The sequence below is a fragment of the Esox lucius genome, chromosome 20 (genome assembly GCF_011004845.1).
Source record: "Esox lucius isolate fEsoLuc1 chromosome 20, fEsoLuc1.pri, whole genome shotgun sequence".
Classification (NCBI taxonomy): domain Eukaryota; kingdom Metazoa; phylum Chordata; class Actinopteri; order Esociformes; family Esocidae; genus Esox; species Esox lucius.
In genome coordinates this window covers 28,581,922-28,606,297 of record NC_047588.1, presented here as the reverse complement: position 1 = coordinate 28,606,297, position 24,376 = coordinate 28,581,922, and the positions used below count along the sequence as shown (strand labels likewise).

The window sequence follows — 24,376 nt, the reverse complement described above, 5'->3', positions numbered from 1 at the left end:
TGAGTGATGTATTAAACTTACATTGTAATATTTTAACTATGTGTACGTTATCAAACTACTAATCACACTTTATGAATGGAATATTACGAGTAAAATAATCAAATAAGTGCACAACACGACATACATGGAAAAATGCATACAATGCATCACAGGGAACTTAATCATTTGTGTGCTATACAAACTTTTGAGTAGACAGGTTTGTTTTTGTGATTCATGATCATTGATTTTATTATTAATGATAATACTTAAGCATCATAAAACAAATACAAAATAACACTGTAATTAGGGGCACTTTTGTTTTTCTGTATCAACGGTGCAAGAGAGAAAAGAGGATGTCAACGTTAGTACAAATGAATGAGGGATTGAATGGGGATGAGTGTGAAAGGCTGCGAGGGGATGATCTCTTTCAGAGTGAAGAAGGATGAGAATAAGAATGAGTGGATGAGGAGTGTAGGAGTGGGTGACAAAATGGAAAAAAGAGACAAAGGATGAGTGACGATAAGATGTGTTGAACAATGCTATAAGCGAGTGGACTAACCCATACATTACAGATAAGGCACTTAACACACAACGATTTAAAAGCAGTAACAATAAAAATACTACACTTTGACTGTTCCATGTATTTGTCGTACTCATGATAACTAAGGAATTTAGCTGCAAAACATTTTTTATAATTATAATCCAAACTCAAGATGTAGAATTTTGCTGAAACAACAATATCAAAAAGGACTGTAAACGCGTTTCTCATAGGAATCATATCTCAAATCACTCCCTAAAAACAGAATAACACCAATCACACATCCAGGATAATCTAATCTGGGTCAGTATGACCTAAAATCTGGGCCAAATATGGCCTAATCTGGCTCTTTCCAATCTCCTGAGAAATGTCTTGTTCTGACCGACCAACACAGGTCACCAATGAGTATCCAGGATTGGACTGGACCTACCCTGACTGGCTTTCAACTCTGCAAACATTTGCAGAAAAGGTTAGTCTTTTACAAGATTACCGTTGCAAGAAATAGTGAAAAATTTAGAGTTTTCAAAAGAATGTCAGTTTGCTCTTGTTGGCAAACATTATTGGATGATTGGTTTACTCAGAGTTGGTATCTTAATAAACTTAGTGAAGCTGACCTGAATGCATCTCTAGTCTGCTATGCGTCACATTGAACTGGAATGAAACCAAAATGGTCAACACTGGTTTTAACTAGACTAAGAAAACCTTTAAAAGAAAAAAAATATGTAAAATCAAAATGTTTACATTCTGCTTGGGATCTTGATTGGCTGGGCTGTTGTTTTCTCTTTTGTACCTTTACTTTTTTTAAGGCTAAAAACAATAACAAAATATGTACTGAAAAAGAAGTTCTGCCTGTGTGATCTTGGTAAGATGTCAACCACATTCTAGTCTAGACCAATCAGACATTTACAGTGTCGCACAAGGAGAGAAAAAACAAACAGTTTGATACAAGTATTTTCCTCACTGTCAACGAAGTGTCTAACAACAAACAGTAACCACTGGTATGTAAAGATGACATAACAGAGGAACAACCATCTTTCAAAATCTGTAAAATCAGCACATACCAAAACTATGTGACACTTCATTTGAAGGGCCTCCTTTTAAGCTGCTTATGAACATTAGTCATTAAATTAAGCAGTTTACAAACAGGTCCTCACATACATTACTCTACAGTGCATTATTTAAACCCATACTACTAGTGAAGGAGACTACCCGACTCCCTCTGCTGCATGGGGTTTACAAGCTTAGAGGTGTCATATACACAGCTGAAGACATCTCATTTAGATGCACCACAGGAGCTGATCAGAAAAAAATGTTTGCATAGAATCCTTAAAACCCAGGGTCAGGGAGTCTGAATGTCAGCTCCGTGCCTGATGCTCAAAATCACATGATTGTATTTGTGTGTCATGTCTTTTTTCTGAAGTCTTTCATGGCAACTGGATATTAGACATAAAGGCACATGGATAAAACATGCTTATGGCAGACTAAGCAAAAACAAGGCAACTTAAAAAGGTAAAAGCAGTCAAGGCACATGCGTACAGTGAGAAAAGCTGTAGTAGAAGCAGCATTACACTCGCCTCCTCCCATCATTATTACACCCGCTTCATTATCAATTTTCTCTTGTCCTCTCAACATTATTACAACCGCTTCATTATTATCACTTTTCTCTCGTCTTCATCGTTATTACACCCCCTTCATTATTATCACTTTTCTCTCATCGTCATCATTATTACACCCCCTTCATTATTACCACTTTCCTCTCCTTCTTTCATAATTTTTACACACTAGAAGTCCTTAATGCTATTCCTAAGCTGAGGTGTGTGCGTGTGTGTGTTTGTGTCTTGTTGTTCATATAATCGTTTAGTGTATCTACTGTTACATTTCTACCTGTAGTTCTCAGACTTTTGGAATGCCTTTGGACCCCCCCCCCCCCCTTTCCCCATCAACCTCTCACTCTCTTCCTGTTCCCATCCCTCTGCTGACTGAAAGATGTGAGGTCACTTTTGTCCCGGCACTTGTTTTCATCACTCTGTCTTGCGGTGGTTGTTGTTGTGAATGGTGTATCCATTCTGCACCAAGCCATTCTTCACCTCCTCCTTCTCCTCCAATTCATCGCCTGACTCATCAGTCTCTTCTTTATCGCTCCTTTCGTCATCCACCTTTTCCTTATGCAAAAAGAATGGAAACAATTATTTCAGGAACTAACTTCTCCCTAAACAGCATCCAAATCAGACATTCCGTACTTTTTTAGGGCTTTTCAACACAGAAAAAAAGCTATTTAATTTCTACTGTACATCTAATATCTTCACAAGATATACATTTCGCTCTAACATTCAACATGAGTAATAGAGATCTTTGGTTTTACATCATGTCTCTGAAAGAAATAAGGGTCACATCTCACTTTGGGACACGCCTACTTCTGGCTCATTGGTTGAAGCCTTATTCAACCAGTGATTTGTTGTGTGTTTGTCCCATGTGTCCATATAACGCGTGAAATGCCCATATTCCTCTTACTATGAAATACCTTCTACAGGAGACATCTAAGAGGCAATGTGTTAAAGGGATAGTTCGTCCAAAATCTATTTTTTTCTTAAAGTCCACTTACCAAATTATATTCCTGAATACACAGTCACTTTTTTCAAACAATCCATTATTCAGCTCTGTCCCAGTCTGTAATTAGCGTTATTAGTATCGTCTAAATTCATGAATGGAAACAGTTCGTACCGCTATCAGAAAGCTGCATTGCAAGCGGAAAACTACTCCAAACGACATTTAGTAATATGTCGCAGTAGCATAGATTTTTTGAAAACTGTACACTGATGAAGCAGCCAGCGGAATTGGCTGAATTCAAACTGGCACTAACAAACTATTTCCTATAGCCACCATACATAGCTTCAGTTCTTCAACAGTGATGTCATCAAGGTGAGTGTGAACTTTAACCACAATAAGCTAGGGGAATATAGGTTGCTTCGCCTAGCTTCGTCGGTGGACATCAGAATAATATTTGCAATTTTGGAAAATGCTTTGTTCATAAGAACGTTACAAGGGACGAGGGAGAGGAGACTTGAGGTTTCACTCGTTGCCATATCTGTAAGGTCTGTTCACAGTGCCATCTCTCAACCACATCACCAGGATGACATTAAGCCTCCAGATCCCAAGATCCTCTAGATCCCAATCACAACAAAAGCAGCAGTCCTCCAAGCTCCCAATCATTAAACCAGTTCAGAAGTTTGTGACAGCTTTCTAACAGTCTTTGATTCTAGAATGCCTTCCGTGGTTACGATTTAGCTTATCCTAGTCTGTATTATTGCTATATTTTTGCTTTATATTTTTCTTAATTCTCACTACGTAGATTTCGTGTGCCAAGTCACAAGAATTTCATTGTGCAGGATGATGCTGTCTTATTCGGTGCATTTGATAAATAACCTTTGAACTTCTGTATTTCCTTTGGATTGACTTCTGCCTGATCACATCTTGAACACGCTCTGTGCCTGCTCGCGGGCTTTTTGGTATGAAATAAAATCCTACCCACTCTGCAATTGGGAAAATACCACTGCCTCTCTAGAGTCATATTGTGAGAGAATCAATGGAGCCACTTTGCCAATGAGACATACAAAGTTTCAGAGAAACATTTTACAGACCACCGTGACCCACGTTCACTAAGAAGAGGATTAAAGACGAATGCAATTCCATAAAGTTACCCAGTTCAACCCGTGGAGACCAGACAGATTGTAATACTTCCGATTGCTATGTTATAATACACAAAGTACACATTGCCTCCAGAAATTCTGGGCAAGGGTTGGGGATTAACGTGTTGACCGTTGCCCCCCTTTAGCTGCTGGCAAGCTTCTATTCGGTCAATTCATCATCTGGGTATTATGGTTAGAACAAGTAAGGCTCTATCCCCTGAAAAATATTCTTCCTGCTCCTATTCAGAGTCAGACATAATATATATGCATTTTCCTTTCTCTCTCAAAAGTTGTCAGACTGCCCAAAGTGAATATCAATGACATAGGTAACTTGCTTTCTAGCTAGCGAATACTATTGTTTACTATGATGTATACACTTATTCTTCCCGAAACAATGTGTGGATTGACACAATTGTGAACAAAACTGACCAATAAACCCAGGAAGTACCCATTTTATTTGAAATGAGAATCACTGTTGTCAACAGTCAACCCGGAGCATGAACTTGGCTTAGCCAACACTTGTGCTAGCTAAACAACAAGATGGAGGGTAGCCCAATGGTTGCTAACAAAAACACCTGTGGTTCTGTTCTCTCACTAGCTAGCTGAGTCACTTGAAAGTTCCGGATTTTGGGAACATGCAGAGCATTAGAGACCTTGATAAGACATAGCTAAAATTAATGGAGATCTGTTATTAGCAGGATGCTACAATAGTTGAGCTAGCAAGTTAAACAACACAATTTGCGTAAAGGCTAGGCAACAGGTGAACTGTTAGCCAAGACAAAAAATGCTGCCAACAAGGTAACCAAGGTAACTTTAATTGGTAAAGGGAAAACCCAAGTAGCCAAGCTCCTGAAAATAGCAAAAAGCCACTCAATAGTTCAAAGGGGCGGGTTTGGTAATCCACACCAGAGGGAAACCGCTAAACTGTCTTTGTAACTAATTATTTTTGTGAAGAAAGGGCAATCTGAGCGTTTTAGGGTGTTACATAAACATAAAGCTCCGATTTTGCATTATCGAATAAGCCCTCAACCAGTGACTGACCAGAGGGCGTGTCCAATAGTCAGATGTTGAAAAAGAATGACAGGATTGTTCAAAGTGAGGTCTGGGTGTGCTTGCAGTACATACATTGGCGCTCAGGAACCGGATGGCGATACGCAGAATCAGGATGGCCCAGAAGATATGGAGACACTGCAGAATCATCATGAGGCAATTCAGAAAGTAGTATCCAAAGAACGGAGGGTACATGGTCAAGGGATAAACGTAGGTAGTATAAATGATGCTGAGAGAGAGATAGGAAGAGGGGGGAGAGAGAATAACATTAGTAACAATCAATAGGTGATTAACAAACATACATTTATGATGCTCAATCTCAACTGGTGTGAGAGCCTAAGGGCATTCATGTGTCCAGTTCATGTGTCCAGTTCTCACTAGAAGGGGAAGATATAGAGCCGAGTGTAGATGAAGACTGCAGCGAAGAAGATGAAGATGTAGTTACAGGCGTTTCTCCATCCAGCATAGTTAAACATCTTGGCTGACTGTCAAAGAAAAAGACAGAGAGGGATAAAAGTTGTTGTTAGAATATTGTTTTGTCATATTTCCTCCACTAGATGACAGTACTAAATTTCTACATGTCTCCACTTCTCCAATATCAGTACTTCAGGTCTACTACCTGGTTCACAAATAAAATGGAAATTACTCAGATATTGTGATGGTAGAACCACAATCTGGGTTTGCTTTATTCTGGTAGTGAATGGAGAGAAAGAAATATCAGTACAAAGGGACAATTACACAAATTTCAATAGAATATTTTCTTTTTTAAATGATTCACAATTGTAATGTCTGCAAAGGTGCTTCTCCAAAGCTGTCATCAAGGCAAAGTGTGGCTAATTTGAAGAATCTACAATATGAAATGTATTTTGATTTGTGAAACATGTTTTTGGTTACTACATTATTCCTTATGTGTTATGTGTATGTTTTGATGTCTGCACTTTTACTACATTATTCTACAATTTGGAAAACAGTAAAAATAAAAAAATTCTGTTGAATGAGTAGGGGTGTCAAAACCTTTGAGTGGTACTGTAACAACATGTGGTTTTGGATAATAATATAACCAATTCAATTTACAATATTATCATGTTGTCATTTGTCATGATTTTGTGATTATTTTTGTTATCATGTGTTAGATTATAACACTGTAGTGTATTATTTGGACATGGCATATAATTCTGATGTCATGGTGTTTCTCCAGCGGTCATGTAATTGATCGCACCTCCAGTAGGTAATCAGAAGAATCATGCACCAACATGATGAGTGTCCCCGCTCTTATGTAGTTGACACACCAAGAGAAACTGATGAGGAGGATCGTGGCTACATGGTGAACCATCTGCTCCTTAAAGTCCTACAGAGACGGGAATACAGACAGTGGGGGAGAAAGGAGGAGACGGGAATACAGACCGTGAGGGAGAAAGGAGGAGACGGGAATACAGACAGTGAGGGAGAAAGGAGGAGACGGGAATACAGACAGTGAGGGAGAAAGGAGGAGACGGGAATACAGACAGTGAGGGAGAAAGGAGGAAACAGAAGGTTAAGGTTATAACATTGTTCCTTTACAGCCATCTGCACACACACACACACACACAAACACACACACACCTCACCTATGCTTGCACTCGTAAACCTTAACACACATACTCCCAGTAACAGCTCATGCCAGAGGGGTGTCAGGTGACTGGTAGAGACACCCTGTAGGTACTGACCAGAGCGGAGCAGAGTCCACTGACACAGTCCCTTTTAAACTTCCGGCTCCACACACACAAACAAATCATCATATCAGTCTAATGTCCACCCTTCACAGTAGCTGCTGGTAACCTTTCCCTTCAAAGAACGACACTGTGGCAGTAACGCAAACTGCAGGACAGAGATTGGAAAGACATGGGAACAAATCCTTTTTAAAGTTATCTGATTGGTCTACCATAATATACTACTATTTAAAAAAAAACAAAACTTAATATTTCCAAACTAAGTCATCCGTCGTTTTGCACATTTTTAAACTCAAAGACAATTAGTAGGATAGTTTTTAGCATATTTAAAAACTCAAAAGTAGTGTGTAGGATCGTTTTTAATCAGGATTATCTTAATCCCATCAATCAGGATTATTGTAATCCAAGTAAAGGGTTAAGAAAGGTGACAGGCACTACAATCAAGACATTTAAATTTAACTAAGGAGATTTAAAAAAGGTTTCTGCACCAAAAAACAAAGGCTCAATGTTGCATTGATTTCAGTACCATAAATACTGTATGTGTTACATCTTTATACTTAAGTGACAATCAATCAATTTAAGAGCACTTATGTAGACTCAATGTATAATCAAGGTATACACTTTTCACACAGTTTACTATTTCCTTATCTCAGTGTAGAAGTAGTACCACAAGTCCAGTAGATAGCAAATTGTAGGCCTGTTCAAAGCACTAAAAGGCTAGATTGGGTGATCTTGATATTATATTATCTGATTTACAACCCTGTTCCTAAGAAAGTTGGGACGCTGCTTAAAATCTAAAAAAAATAACAGAATGCAATGATGTGCAAATCATTTAAACCCTATATTCAATAGAAAATAGTACAAAAACAACATATCAAATGTTGAAACTGAGAAATGTTATTGCATCTTGAAAAATATGTCCACTTTGAATTTGATATCAGCAACACATTTCAAAAATGTGTGACAGAGTAAACAAAAGACTGTAAAAGTTGTGTAATGCTAAAAAACTAATCCTGTTGGACCTATCACAACTAATTAGGTTAATTGGCAACAGGTCAGTAACATAATTGGGTATGAAAAGATCATTCCAGAAAGGATGGGTCTGTCAGAAGTGAGGATGGGGAGGGGTTCACCACTTTGTGAAAGACTGCACAGGCAGAATGCAACAATTGAAGAAAAGAAAATTTCAGTGTAAAATTGCAAAGAGTTTGTAGATCTCATCATCTACGGTACATAATATCATTAAAAGATTCAGAGAGTTTGGAGAAATCTCTGTACACAAGAGACAGGGCCGAAGACCAATACTGGATGGCTGTGATCTTCGGGCCCTCAGGCGGCACAGCATTAAAAACAGACATGATTATGTACTGGAAATCACTACATGGCCTCTGGAACACTTCCAAAAAGTGTACAGTCAATCAATCAATCAAAATGTATTTATAAAGCGCTTTTTACAACAGCAGTTGTCACAAAGTGCTTTACAGAGACACCCGGCCTTAAACCCCAAGGAGCAAACAACAGTAGTGTTGAATTTCAGTGGCTAGGAAAAACTCCCTAAGAAGGTCGAATTTTAGGAAGAAACCTAGAGAGGACCCAGGCTCAGAGGGGTGAACACTACAGTGAACACTGTAGGTCACTGCATCCACAAATGCATGTTAAAACTCTACCAGGCAAAGACGATACCATAAATAAACAAGATCCAGAAACGCCGCCGCCTTCTCTGGACCTGAGCTCTTTTAAGATGGACTGAGTCGAAGTAGAAAACTGTCCTGTGGTCTGACAAATCAAGATTTGAAATTATTTTTGGGAATCATGGACACCATGCCCTCCAGACTAAAGAGGAGAGGGACCATCTGGCTTGTAATCAGCACACAGTTCAAAAGCCAGCTTCCATGATGGTATGGGGGTGCATTAGTGTACATGGCATGGGTGACTTATGTCCACATATGTGAAGGCACCATTAATGCTGAACAAATAGAGAGGAGCAGAACACGTACAAGTATTAAGTATAGTGCATGTTACAAGTGGGATAATAGTTGTGCGGGTACAAATGGCAATTCTAAATGGCATTCTAGATGTGCAATCAAGGCAAATTGAAGGAGTAGGTAGCATGTGCAACCGGGATGCAGAGATAGCAGCAATGAGGTTTTATAGAGTAGGCATGGTCCAGACTTTCTTTAACACAGTGTGCTTTTTAGAGCAGGCATGGTCCAGACTTTCTTTAACACAGTGTGTTTTATAGAGCAGGCATGGTCCAGACTTACTTTTCGTTTGACGTCTGATGCAACACTGAAGACTAAAGATCCATAGAAACCCAGCTCTATCATGTAGTACCAATACTGAGATGGCAGCAGAGTCTGGAGGAGAGTTGGTAGATTGGATGGATGGATGGATGGATAGAGAGACGAGGAGAGGAAAAACATATGTCAACAACATACGCTGACACCTTCATGACAACACACTCTCTGAGTACAGTCAAACACTCAACACCACAGCCCTACAACATACTAATATTAATACAGGCTCTCTCACCAGGAGGCTACCATTTTAGAGTCTTCCTAGTTCATTTGCCAGTTCCCCTTTTCTACTGAGCAACAATAGTTTGGGTAATTTTTAAGGGAACGCAACAATATCTAAATGTTTACGAAACAGTGTCAATGATTGATGCTTCCAATGACTTTGCCATGTCACATTGTATCATTTACCACCAATCAATAACCAGATCTACCTACCAGTACTGGGAAGCCATCCCACATCACCTTGAAGTCATACAGCCAGGGTTTCTAGGAAGAGAATGAGAAGAAGAAATAGGAGGAACAAATCAACCCATTCTAATTTCAGTCACATAGTGTTAAATAATTTCCCTTTGTTGATTTGTATTTGGCATTCTCTCAGAGTATTTCATTCTGTAAGAGAGAGAGTACAAAGTACTGGATTTATAAAGTTAGGTATACATTGATTTATTAGTTATGTATTGCTGGACATATGTATATCCTGTAACAACATAAGCATGAGGGAAATGGCACACTTAGAGACAAAGTAGAACTAGCTAAACATTTTAACAAATGACTCCAACTGTGTGGTTGTTACATGTGTTTTGCATACTCAGTTTTTCATGTCACAGTCAGCCCTTTGAAGACATGTTAGTGTATTTCTGTCAGTGAAAAGGCCTTGGTTACTCATCAATGGTTCAACTGTAAGTTACTCTGCTACATGACTAAACTGTCAAGAAGGGGGAGGGACTTCAACAGGAAGCAGTGGTACTCACGTCAATGAGGGCAGCCAGGCCAGCAATGAAAGCAAGAAGGTAAAAGGTAAATCTCCAACTGTAAGAGAACACACATACACACATTCTGCTTAGCTGTAGGAAACATCCATAGCAAAACACACACAGAAACATAATGCTAAATCCACCTGACTTCTGCCATGCATTCCACAGATGGAGGCAGAACCTCCAGTACTACAACAGAGCAATCTGCTATGTTATAGATGGCAGAAGCAAGAGACAAAGAAAAATCTTCTCCAGCAAGGGAGCAGACAGAGATGAAGTGGAAGAAAAATGGATAGAGTGTGATGGAAAGACAGACAGACAAGACTGAACAAATAACACTTTCCTGTGAAGTGCCACACCTCCAGCAATACTTTAGCCTAAGTAGACTGGTAGTTATCCAGTCCATGACTGGTAATATAGTGTTTCACAGAGACAGTGAGAGATAAATATAGTTAATATACCCAATGTTATTTAAATGTTATTATGTATTATTTTACATCTTCCTTATGTTCCACTGTTAACAAAGGTTTCCCATGCCCCCCAAAAAAAGCCTTTAAATGGAATTTAATTATGTGACACAGTGGAAAGGAACAAACACAAAACTGACCAAACTGACCAAAATCGCGATAATTTTTTCCACAATATTGTATCGATATTCTGATGTCTAGAATCGATGTTTATTTATTATGCTGTCAACAGACTTCTTTTAACCCTTTTGCCCCCTTTGGGCATTTTTGTTCATTTTGTTTTGTTGATTTGGTGATCTTTTTGTCTGTGTTGCAGCTAGGGGCATGATTTTTTGGCAGAATTCTTATTTTTAGTTACATTTTTGAAATCCAATGTCTTTAACTCTTTCATGTCTTTCATACTCTGTATATGAATTTTGCACCCTCTTGACACCTTCGTGGACAAAAATGTCCCATTGACTTCCATTAAAAACACTGCCATTACAGTATAAAACCATGCATTCTGTAATGTAAGCATTTCATGTTGAAGAAAAGTAGTGATCATTGAAATTTTGACTGTATTCCACCACACACGCGCGCGCGCGCACAAACCTTATTACACAGTTGACCGTAAGACGCTAGTTCGCCCACAGACACACCGACAAGTATGCTACAAGCGAAGTACTCTGGGCGATGCTAGTGTTGGCTATACGAAATTTCGCAAATGGTATATATTTCACAGAATCTACTTGATAGCAAGCTGTCACTTTCAGTAGCTAACCGCGAAGCAGTAATGTTGTGCTTCGCTGACGAAGTTGTCACCTGAACGCGATGACGTCCTGCATCTGCCAAAAGATGTACGCCACATACTTCCCTTTATCATTTATAAAAACTCGTGCTTACTTTATTATGATCACACATTAAGTTCAGCTGTACCGACCTAATTAGACTGCTGGCTCAATCTCGTTGAAATATATCGTTTTATGCAAACTTAGACCTTCATTTCTTTCTTTTGATTGTTAATGGGAGAAAACAAATTATTACATGTTACAGTGTTATCAAATTAAAGAGGAGTACGTGCTCTTTAAAACCAAGTTGACTTGTAATTGTAATTCGGTTTTTGTGCTATGTCTGTTTGTTTGAAATGTGTACGAATATATAATTTATTTTGAGAATTTTCAGTAATCAACAGCAGCATTCTAGAGTTCTATTGGGGTCTAAATTTAGAAGCTAGGGGTTCATTAGGAGTTGTTAATGGGGATTGGCTAAAGATTGTCATTTCAAGCATAAAGCCTAATATTATTTGAGGTTTTCTTTAGCACTTAATAAGTATCGTGATTCAGTTGTGATATTGTGATGAATCGTGATGTATTGAATCGTAACATGTATCGTGATACATTGTATCGCAAGGTGCTTGCCAATACCCACCCCTACCAAATTAGAACAGTAACTTGCCCTAAAGACAGTGAATACAGCGGAAGAATACCTGAATACCAAATCAACAAACACAAAGTGTGTGAACCCATTTCAGAAAAAGGCAACCAGTGGAGCAAAAACAACATTGTAAATATAATCAATATGTATCTCTATATTTTTCCCTTGTCATTCCCTTACTTTGCACATTGTTACAACATAAAACGTTGAAACTCCCTAATCCCTTTGAAATACTGTGCATCAAAAGATTACTATTTTTCTAATTTTATTTTATTTTACTTTTGTAATTCTTTCTAAATAATATTTCCACTTGCTTTGAAATGTAAAGCAATGTTACACTTGACAATAAAACCCTTTTTTATGTAATGTAATTGATGAAAAAAAGAGTGCGACATATAGAAAGAGAAAGCAAGAGACAAACAGAAACAGAGACAGATAGACAGAGAGACAGTGAGAAAGAGACAGACGGATAGAGGGACGGAGAGAGAGAAACAGAGAGACAGTGAGGCTGTTGTGAAGAGAAACAATAGCCTGATTCAGGACAGGGATGCCGTAATGTGAAAAACACACGATGAACAATAAACAACACATAAACACACACTGAAAATGAGTGGATACACACACACACACACACTCTGAACTCTTGAGGTAAACACAGAGACATAAAACCTCAATGCAAATCACATCCATAATGTTATGAGACTCTCTGTGTGAAATGAAGGTGTAAAATAATGATATGATGATGACAGTGATTGGGATCATAAATGCATGTTTTATCTACACATTCTAAGACTGAAGGGCAGATGCTGTTAAATCACAAAGGCTATTCGACATGCTCAAGGAATGACATGTTACAGTAGCATTCACTTGGATCCTCTTATGAAATATTAAACCATAGCAGCTTCCTGAATCAGAGCTCCCTCTGTCTTCTCCACCTACTGACCTCACCACTCAGTCCTCTAACAATCACTTCTGGAAACAGAAGTCAACAGATTCTGCTGACAGGGCCTAACGTGCTCTCAGGACTGGTGATGTGGGAGGCACAGGTGTTGTGCTTCTACAAGTTTGAATATGCTTATGAGTACCAAAAATCTCCAGAAGCAAACAGAAGCATATTAATAATAATATAGAATAAAACAATGACAACTTGTCTTCCTGAGGCATTTCGAACCCAGTTACAAGAGGTTATTTTTTGGGCTTCAATTGGGGTTAGGTTTACGGATTTGGAATTATGTATGGGTAGTTTTATGTTTTGTTTCTGGTTAAGATCTGGTTCAAGGGTTAGGGAAAATCGGATTTTGAATTGCAGTCTGGTTCTCTGAGTCAGTGTTACTGTAGGTCTTCGGTTCTCACAAGGCTAGAAAGACAAACGTGCGTTTGTGTTGACCGGTGGACTGGAGAAGCCTTGGTAAAACCAGGCTAACAATATAATCAGTGCCAGATATAAATAGTCTCATTGTTTTTCTTTCCATGTGCTCACGGGCCAAAGTCATTGTTACGAGAGTGAATGTACTCTGTGTGTGTGTGTGCATAAGGCTATGTTGGTGAGAGATTTCCAATTTAAAATTGGTTTTGTGTGTGTGTGTGTGTGTATATGTGTGTGAAATATGTTTTTATTTTTTTGGTATTCCGATTGTTTGGCTGAAATCAAAGCCAATAAGCAGTACTTTCATCCGCCATGTTTTCAGGGGGTGATCGCATCAATTCTTGTTTGATACTGCCATGCAAGCAGTTGAGATTGCTATCTACAGCTATCATCAAAAGAGTTGTTGCACATTTAATCCTTTGTCAGACAAAAAACAGATAAAACATCACCTGGCCTCTCTGAACTTCTTCAGTAAACTTGGTCGGTCCTGGTTCCTGCGTCTCCTGAACCATCTCTGCACCTGTCTCTCAGAACAACCTGTCTGCTTACATAAACTCTCTATGGAACTCTGGAGGGGTGGGGGAAGTGGAGAGATCCAGTTAGAAGATTCAGTTTATCAACATGGGGGTGTGTTGTAAAACAGTTGTGTAGTGTTGACATTTGAATGTGTGTGTGAAGTATCCATGTGTCACCTGTGTTGGGTTCTTGGTTGTGTTACAGTAAAATGACTCCAGCGAGGGGTTGTGTGACACTCTAAGCCGGACCTTCTCCTTCACCCCCATGAGAAGAGCCAGAGGGGTTGCCACGAACCTGCACACAGAGAGGGAGGGGCCGGGTTAGCCAGGGTCCCGAAGTTTCAGTGGATATAGCGTGTGGGTTGGATCTTATCATGCCACAGGGTGGACAGATAAGAAAGAGGGACAGACAAAAAGAGATGCTATGACATAGAAAGGTTTCATCTTTCAAGGGGGTTTTAACAGTCCAACATGGGGCGAATGCTGAATTGGTTTCTAGAAAACATGAGTAGGGCCCTGAGAGAAGAGGGAGCAGAGGTTATGAAAGGTAATGACGCAGAGCAGACGAAGACACAGATAAGATCAAAGTGACTCATTGAAAACAGAGAGAGATTAAATTACTGAGTGGATGTACAGTAATATAATCAAACTAAAGACTAGCAGAGCAAAGAACTTGATCGATGGGAAAAAGAGGTAAAACCCACAAAGACATGAAAAACATATGTAGCCTGGAAGTGGAAGAGGTTTGGGACAGTTGCATGGATGTAAAGGCAGAGGAAACAGGCAAGATGGAAAGACTTACCTCTCAAAGATCTGTCGTATAACAAGGAAGGTGAGAGCGATGGGTAGTGCCACCCAAAGGTCACTGGCCTTGGCGTAGACCCGCCCATCTTTGTCCTCCAGGTCAGCCCAGCCCAGCCCCTCAGGGAACCAAAGCCGTTCATTCCAGAACCACGCACTCACCCTGGACACCATCCTGGCAAGTTGAGACATGGGGGTTAATACACTGACACATACACACGCGCAGACACACTACTGCAGGCACACATACTGAACACGCAATGAAGAACGGACTCCTAACACCATGAATCCAAGACACAATAATAAACATTTTCTTTTTGGTATCATCAAGGCTACCAGTTGATCACAGAACAGTTTGGTGTGTCCAGGGGTGATGGCGCTGCCTCCGATGCACATAGTGCTGCAGTGTCAGTCTGAATCTGACAAAGTCTCACTCACTCATCATCACCACTTTCCTGGCAAATGAAATGCCTCAAATATTTCTTGGCATAAGCGATTGCATTCATGCCACGGACGTGATGCCGCGAAATTCATTGTACGCCCTAGGGCCACCATGGCTTTTGTACCCCTGCTACTGTCAGAATCTAACAGTTGGCAGTTTGTTTGTAAGTTTGTTTGTAGTTCGCAACTGAGAATAACCACAAGAATGGACTACAATCAGGTAAGCAAGCTAGCTAGTTAAAGATAGATTACTTATTTAGTGGTTACCTGAATAAAACCTCTCTGTTTTGGAAGGTGCGTTCATGAGCAACTGGGTAGTGGGAAAGTTCTGACCTCCGAGTGGGAGAATACACCTGAACGCTTTTTAAAAGCTTGGAGAAGTAACGTTAGGTTTGACATCACTAGACATGGCATCGTTTGTAGTGAAATATTTTTTTTTAATTACTTTTTCTTTATATTTGTTCACTATATTAAGTATTTATACTTGTTTCACTATATTTGTTTATTTAAGTGGTACTCATTAGCGCAGGTGATTGTGACGTTAAAAGATACTTTGCGGTTTACTTTGGGTAACTGAGGTAATGTTATGCCTCTGGCTAGCTAGCTTTAGGGTTACTTAACTGTCAATGCCTTAGCCTGTTTGTTGTCGTCATGTGAACGCTTCCAACTAAAGTCTCTGAAATGTAACATATTCCAGAATCTATAAACATTTTGAGGGAGGAGTAGAAGTAATTTAAAGGGTTAAAACATGATAATGAAACTTTTTATGTGGAAAAAACACATCAGTTACAATAAGTTATTATTCAAAATATGATATTAATTAGTGAATAATGTATGTTTTTATGTCATGCAAGTTTTTTTTCTTATCAACAATCCAAGTTGTTTATTTGAAGCTCCAAATCCTCTTATTTCACTCAGTGGCCTTTGTGCCCTAAACATTTTTGTGACACTGAAGGCCTTGCTCCTAAAATGACGAAATTCCAAGCCTGATTACAACTCAGAATTCAGCAGCATGTTTAAAGGTGGTTTAAATGTGGAGTGGGTAGTTATGGTTAATTATGTCATAGTTACTAATCCCTGGTTATTTAGGTTGGCAGGGAATGAAAGGCCCCTTCATAGCCTTCTTTCGGGTCTCTCCTATGATACCTGATCGCTCTCTATTTCTTTTACAGGAGGAATTAAAAGAAAGGGTTAAAATCACTATATGGGTCACTATTTCCTGTCTCTCATTTATCCATCACTCACCACGTGAACTTAAACGAGTAACATCCTCATTCAGTCCTACAAATAACTGCAAACCTCGCCTGAGGTATCCGGTCTAATCTATACCATCTGGTTCCACCGCACAGGCATCAGGAGGAACCAGCAGGACTGACGGGTAGGATGGACTGGCACCGACTAATTAGACATAATGATGTTGTGCCAATCTCCCCCATTAAGACCGAGGCCTGTAGGCTTCAACAGGGGGACCCAGCAGGCCACATCCAAATGAATCCACCTCACGGACATTCCCATAATGACTTGGCAGCTACCGTCAGACCTACAGTAAGTGCTTTGTGGTTCTAAAAAGAGAAACGTAGAGAGTACCTTCACTCCGTGGTTTGTTGGGTGGGGGACGCGTATGAATCATGGCCAACCTCTCCACATGCTGGTGGTATTGCTGATACAGGCCCTGTTTATTTTACAGTAGACTGCTGTCGGAGGGTAGAATTAGGGAGTGGCGCAGAGGGGTGGGGGAAGGGCACTATGTGGGCTCCTAGTGGAAGGAATGTTTAGCTGTGACTCATCTATCTTTGCTGAGTCTGAATTGTCCTCCAACATATTCTCCACCTACACCCTAAACACTGCAACCCCTAAAATCCCACCAATGCCAAAGCCAGTACCACAGCATTCCCTGATAACACCCTCCCACGTGCACCTCACTCAGCCCACACGCCAGGAGAAAAGGAGAAGGCACGATGCCACAGGAGTTACATACTGAAGACAGATATACGGCTAACAACCAACGTTACATGTAATGTCCACTGAAATATACGTTTCCCGTTGTTTAGGAGCTGTGGCAACTGACTTTAAGACCACTCTCGCTAATCTTGCATTCCGAGGTCAGTGGTTTTCTACCTTTTGCCCTCAGCACTACCCCCCACCTTCCAGATTCTGAATGTTTACGAAAGGAATCTCTGAGAGATCAAGGTCACACTAAAAGTATTGCAAATTAAGTTGATCCACTTTAGACTAAAAGGCCAGTAATCAGCTAAGCTGCAAGTAACAACAGTAAATTATTTTTCTCACTCGTACCTTCCCTCTAAAACCCTCAGCAGTTATTTCCTCATCACAGCAGGTTACTCATAACCAAGCACATTTCCTGTTAGAGAGGTTCACATCTAAATTGTCTTCTCATCATCTCTTCCTCCTTCATCTGGGGAGTATCTCAATACTCAGAAATGCTTTCTCCACTTGGCTTCATCCATCCCACATATTATATCTGTGTTTGTGTGCAGAGGCAGACACACGGATGTGTCAAAACAACTGTTTGGTCAAAGTTGCGCTGTAGGATATGGTTTTTGGCAGAGCTCTGCACACTGCACAGTGCTACTGTGGAAATACCAGTGGAGTAGGGGGTTCAACCCATAGCATCTGCACAGCATGGCACTGACCACTGGAGGAACTGACATACTATATTCCAGTTAAGCTCAAAGTAAAGAAGGATGGTCCATGTGTTCACCCTCGGAAAACAACACCACCACCACACACAAACCGGAAAAGAGAATCATGAAGCAAGTTTAAAATCATACACACTACAGCAAATTGTAGTGGGACAGTGCAGAGAAAGGTGCTAGCAAAGCAAGCAAGTTTATTCACATAGCAAAATTAATACATGGAAGCAATTCAATGTGCTTTACAAAGAAAAAGAAAAATATAAAAATGTGAAAAAAAAATAGAATAAAAACAAATACTAGAATAAAAATACCAAATATGCAATTCAAAGTGCTTTACATAGAAAAAGAAAATAGAAATAGAATAAAAACTAAATAAAAACTGGTAGATTCCATAGTAGATTGCATGAGGAAGCTATAAAAGCGGCTAACAGTGTGGTTAAGTTTAAGCACTCAGTCATAGGCTCATGAAACGTGTTTTTAACCTGGATTTATAGATTGATAGAGTAATTGTAAGACAGGATAGGAGGGGCCGAAGTCATAGTGAGACCGGATAGAGGGAGGGGCTGAAGTCATAGTGAGACAGGATGGAGGGAGGGGCTCAAGTCATAGTGAGACAGGATAGAGGGAGGGGCTGAAGTCATAGTGAGACAGGATAGAGGGAGGGGCTGAAGTCATAGTGAGACAGGATGGAGGGAGGGTGGTAGAGTCATAGTGAGACAGGATGGAGGGAGGTTGTAGTGTCATTGTAAGAGAGATTAGAGGGAGAGGGTAAAGTCATAGTAACACAGAATGGAGGGAGGGGGTAGAGTCATATAGTAAGACAGGTTGGAGGGAGGTGGTAGAGTCATATAGTAAGACAGGTTGGAGGGAGGTGGGTAGAGTCATATAGTAAGACAGGTTGGAGGGAGGGGGTAGAGTGCTATAGTAAGACAGGTTGGAGGGAGGGGGTAGAGTCATATAGTAAGACAGGATGGGGGGAGGGGGTTAGAGTCATATAGTAAGACAGGATGGGGGAGGGGGGTAGAGTCATATAGTAAGACAGGATGGGGGAGGGGGTAGAGTCATATAGTAAGACAGGTTGGAGGGAGGGGGTAGAGTCATTATAAGACAAGATAGAGGGAGTGTGTAGAGTCATAGTAAGATAGGATGTGAGGTAGTGTCATTGTAAGGTCAAATAGAGGGAGTGGGTACAATTCAAGTTCTTAGGCAAAATGCATCGCAGAGTGCCTGAATAATAAAGCACTTAGCTGTGGCCTATTGGCTATATACCACAAACCCCCAATGTTTTATAGCTTTTATAACCTGGTTAGCAACACAATTAAAGAAGTGAAAGTAATGTAATGTAACACTTGGTATACAGTCTCATATTCCTTAGCTTTTAGCGTGTCGAAATTGTTTGTAATATTATTTCATCGTTAGCTGCACTTTAAGTAAATGTACTTTAAGTAAACACTTTACTGTACCGTTTCACACCAGTTGTATCCTGTGCATGTCATAAATCAACTTTAAAAATGGGAACTGCAATTCAAGAAATTTATGAGGGAACTCCTGAGGATCACAAGAAGATTGGTGTAGGACACTGTACACTCCTTGGAAACACAGTTCCTTGGGAGAATTCCAAATGCCCTCTGGGACAGTTCTCTTCTCAAAGACTTCTAAACAAACATAGGCAACACACTGGCAGTTGATTCTTGTAATCATGAGGTTTTTGGGCAAAGTTAACCAGAGTATCATAGACACAGGGATCTTCCCTGCTACACAGAGACAATGAGGTCCAAAGGTGACTTTAACCCATCACAGACCGCAGAGAATCAATATATCAGTGACCCATTTCCTTGTGGAATAACTGCTAGTCACAACAATCCCATTGGTCTTGAAGCAGACTAACCTGTCAACTAACCTACCAATATATTACATAGCTATCACTTGATCGTATATTTAATTTAGATGACAATGTTTTGGCTAATATGTTTGACTCTCCAGGTGCGTACCGTAGTTTATGGGTTTGTGAGTGTTAGTGCAACAGTTAAACGTTTAGTTGGGTATTCAGAGGATCCAGCATGTTACAGCACATTTCTCCACCAAAGTACAACTCTCCTTCCTATTGGCTAATCGTGTCATGTGGACAGACTCTGACCATGTTGCTGAGCCAATCAGATGGAGGATGCCTCTGGGTGAGTGGGAGAATGGAAGTGCTCTCTCTTTTGCTCAGTATATCTCTACAGCAGCGAGAGCAGAGTGACTAGAGCCTTTTAGACTATGTTAGAGTAAGGGAGAAAATGTGCCTTATTCTAAGTAACCATTTACATAACGTTTCAGTTTACATTGGCTGCTAGAGGGTTGTGTTCTTGAATCCAGCGATATGAGCATGTTGCTAATTGACACGCCTTATCACTGACCACTGTCCAGACATCTTACAGTAGCTTTTATTTAGCAACCCAAAGCTCAATCATAACTGTAGGCCACCAGCTAGTAATAAATATACAACATATCTTTTTTTGCTGAACCACAGGAATTATCAACTTTAGTCATATTGTTTATTTGAGTTGCTCACCCTGATAAAAAATACATTATTTTGCTGGATGGATTTTCATAAGTTAATACAACTAAATAATTTAGTATTATTACAATAGTACAATACATTTAACAAAATATACTGTCGTGTAAAAAGGCAACTTGAGGGCATTTCTCAATCCCTGGTCTGTTGTAAGTCACCCGCCTGTCAGTCAATCAATTAGTTCACTGACTCTGATTCAAACCTCACATTTTCCACTTCACCTTTCATGAGGGGAGAACACCCCGGGAGACTACACACTACAGTCTGGTACAAAGTCGTCTGAATGCAAACATGGACTGGAAGTGCTTGTCAAAGCCCTGGTGAATAATATACTATGGAATCAAACAGTCATCTGGTTGCTGCACTCTGTGGGAGTTGATCTGAGAGACATTCAAAACCAACATGGAGATGGAGTATATGAGGAAAACATGAGTCTCGTGAGAGGAGCGAGAGCAGGAGAAAGGAGGAGAAAGAGGGTTGAGGAGAAGAAAAGAGGGAGGGTTGGAAAGAAATGAGGTAGAGAGAAAGAGCTTGTCGTTCTGAGGAAACCGTTCATTCGTAATGAGTCATAACACTCACTATAACACATCCTCTGTCACCCAGAGACAAAGTACAGCAGAGAGCTTAACTCCAGCTGTTCTGACTCACACAACCACTACCTCAAGCCAGTATACCATGGGGACTAAGACAGAAAGACAGGGAGAGGGAAGACATAGGAGCAGTGAATGGTAGAGACAGAGAGAGGGAAGACATAGGAGCAGTAAATGGTAGAGACAGGGAGAGGGAAGACATAGGAGCAGTGAATGGTAGAGACAGAGAGGGGGAAGACGTAGGATCAGTGAATGGTAGAGACCGGAGAGAGAGAGAACAGAGTGACAAGCAGAGAACTGGATGTGAATATTGTCCATCCCCGGGTCTCTGTAAAATTGCCAGACTTCCAGAAATACTTCAGCCTGTGTTGATTGGGCAGTGGTTTTGTCTCCACACACACACAGGTTGAACTGACCATGACTGACCATGGACTATGAACATTTAATTTTTGCATTCTTTGGGAAAAAACAGAGTGGTCAAATTGCAGTAGGAAGGAATTAAACCCATGCTACAGCAGCGTAATCAGCAACACAGGAAACCTCTCAAAAGGTTTTATTGCTGAGCCCACGTGGCTGATGCACTGCTAACCACAATATTCTGTCATCTCTCCGATGAATAGATATGAATAGCGCCTAGCTACTGATATGCCCAAATATATAGCCTAATCTTTTGGACACCATGTTATATATTTTGAGCATTGCAAAAAAATAATTTACATTTACAACATGGCTATACATAGGGATGTTATAGTTCTACGGTACTTATGTATTTTTGTGTTGTTTATATAAAGACAGAAGAACTCTGTCTCCCCAGGCAAGATAATCATCTAATAATTATTCACAGTAGGGCTGGAGATATATCGGCAAATTGAGGAAGAAAGGAGGTTAGGTAAGGAATGTATGTACTATATGATAACACATTTTGCTCATCGCAAATCCATTTCTGGTGTAATTAAAACTCTGCTGGTCAATCAGTAACCCCTCGGAAGTGAAATGTTTGATGAGACACTATTCAATGATTAACAATGATTAATCAGCAACTAATTCATCAGTTTGTTTGTTATCCATAACATGTTGTCATTGTGGACATCACTTAGTATACTTGTTCATTTCAGTAAGGCCGACTTTCTGAGTCAAGACAAAAAATGTAAGCCTCGTAGAAATGCAATGTTAATGAAGAGCAGCCTATAAAATATTTTATCTGCTTCATTTTAGTGTATTCATGATAAGCTTACACTCAACTCCGGTACGTTTACACGTTCTAATTGCAACAGCAAAACAAACGTTTTACCATGTCAGATGGCCTGTTATATATTTATATCAAACGAGGACCAGTATGATATAAACACGAAACAACAGGTAATGCATGGTACAAGACGCAGTTTGGAGTGCGATTATGATGTATAACAAAATGGATAGTCTAACCGATACGCTGCCGGGTGCCTAAACACCGTATAAAACAAACGTGTCTGGCTAAGGTCCCTGCCTCTGGTGAATTTGGTCGTTAACTGACAGATGGACAACGCAGATAATCAATCGTTTGCACTCTCCAGTGTTCAAACTATTGCGTCAAACAATAATAGTGATAACAGTCAAGAAATGATAGGGCAGGCTTCTTAGACATCCCGTCCACTGAGCTATACAATAACTATAAAAGGTATCATGCCATAGGTTAAACGTACGTGGTTTGCGTAATGACGCTTGTCCAAGTGACCATGCAACACTCCGGGCTGCCTACATGCTAAAAGAACCCTAGTGTCTGTCTGGTATAGCCGTTAATTCTGACACAATAGGAACCTTCAACATTTGGACTGGACAGAGAGTTGAGTGCTGAACACTCGAGGAGCACAGTGCATTTTTACACAAAACCGTTGGTCAGTTTCTGTCCCAATAACAGTCGCCATGACGTGACTGCCATAACGGTACTTACTTTGGTTCAAATCCCCTTTCACAGGCGGTGTATGATTCTTTAGTTTACGGCGTGCAGGGTATGCAACACAGCACAGTCGGGTGATGAAAAGAAACAGTAGCTTCCTGAAATGTCACCCGATAAGAGTAAAATCAGTCCAACCTTATACAGGCTATAGTCCAGTCCTGTTTAATATAGCTATTTGGTCTGCTGTGCTGATGACGGCCCCCGTGTGTCGGTGTTTGATTTTAAGGTCCGACCAGACTGCTTCCGAGACTCCACATCTTTCCATCCAATCAAAAGTTTGGGATTCGTTTAAGGCTTGAGAGAAAAATATTACCTTCTAGGTGGGAAATGTTCAGAAACGGCGAGCGAAAAAAGTGAGGGAGAGAGTTTTGCTGTCTGTCGTTGGATATTCTAACTAATTGTTCTGTATAGGTCTAAACTAAAAGTTAGGCCTTCTTTTTCGATGAGACCCACCTATGATTTTTCTTCTCGGGGGGCGTGCGGGGATTATCGTAAATTACCGGGGTTGCTGCATCTGGAGAACAGACTGCGAGAAGGGTGAGGGTGGAGTAAAGTAAAGAATAACGAAGAGGGAGGGTTAAAATGACGTCCAGGCACATGAGAGCAGTTGGCTGACACATACATCCGCATTTTGTTTCCGGCTTTCAAAAGAAATGGTGACACCGCCTACATTTTATTTTGAGATGTTGATTTTGGTTGTTTACATCACCAAATATTCGTGCGTTAACGGACAAAAAACATCTGTAACCTATTAAATCTAAATAGAGAGAACACATCTAAATAAATCAGCTACTGCAATTAAACAAATAGGGTAAAACTGTTTTCTTGTAAATAATAAATGTTTTGGGTTGGACTCTGGACACTTTGGTCACTTGAATGTCAAAGGAAGTTTGTGTTCCCCTGTTGAGACATCGCTGACGCTAGACAGCTCTTATACGGCCTGGATCAGCTAACTAAATCATATGGTATAACAATCTGTTAGTCGATGGCACAGTCGATGACGTGGCACACATCCATTGGTTAATACATGTAACGACTGGGCAGGGGAACACAACCTGTAGTCTACCAAAAGTAGCAGATTTTGGAATGCCATTCCGCATTATGCTAACACTGGAATTGCGTAGCTGATGGGGGCAGCGTTGACGGCGGCTGTTGTTAAAACAACAGCAAGCACTGACTTCTATGGACCCAGATAGTAAATGGCTGATTGGGCAGTTTCCACGTGAAGGTTCAAAGGGCAAGATCAGCAGAGTTATAGACTGTGAGGAAGATGAGATCAGATCTGTCAAGCAGAGCTAATTAACATGGTCATTTATCCATTAAGTACAGTGGCAATTTTTGCTGTTTTAGTTGAGATTTGTACAGTACTACTAGCGTTAATACAAAACATAAATGACCAG

At 40.2% G+C, this 24,376-nt stretch overlaps 1 protein-coding gene across 3 annotated transcripts; it reads right to left on the bottom strand.

The window, feature by feature from the left end:
• Nucleotides 1–212: 212 nt before the first annotated feature.
• Nucleotides 213–23,554, bottom strand: cers2b (ceramide synthase 2b). 3 transcript variants are annotated; one of them, XM_010884813.5, is made up of 11 exons: nt 22,971–23,554; nt 14,797–14,970; nt 14,172–14,289; nt 13,929–14,047; nt 10,231–10,288; nt 9,695–9,745; nt 9,227–9,319; nt 6,473–6,601; nt 5,632–5,738; nt 5,329–5,482; nt 213–2,673 (listed from the first exon to the last, which is right to left on the bottom strand). In XM_010884813.5, exons 2-11 carry the CDS (start codon nt 14,967–14,969, stop codon nt 2,539–2,541), a joined length of 1,137 nt encoding a protein of 378 aa, XP_010883115.1. In that variant the 5' UTR covers nt 14,970; nt 22,971–23,554; the 3' UTR covers nt 213–2,538. The 3 variants fall into 3 exon arrangements, with proteins under 3 accessions (XP_010883115.1, XP_010883114.1, XP_019896855.1); XM_010884812.4 differs by having other exon boundaries at nt 213–2,679; nt 22,971–23,548; XM_020041296.2 differs by lacking the exon at nt 22,971–23,554 and adding an exon at nt 15,504–15,521 and having other exon boundaries at nt 213–2,679.
• Nucleotides 23,555–24,376: the final 822 nt, after the last annotated feature.

Coding starts and splice junctions, on each gene's coding strand:
- cers2b (XM_010884812.4), bottom strand. CDS start 14,969: ATGGTGTCCAGGGTGAGTGCGTGGTTCTGGAATGAACGGCTTTGGTTC. Junction 14,048..14,171: donor CAACCAAGAACCCAACACAG/GTGACACATGGA, acceptor CCACCCCTCCAG/AGTTCCATAGAGAGTTTATG. Junction 6,602..9,226: donor CATCAGACGTCAAACGAAAA/GTAAGTCTGGAC, acceptor CCGTCTCTGTAG/GACTTTAAGGAGCAGATGGT.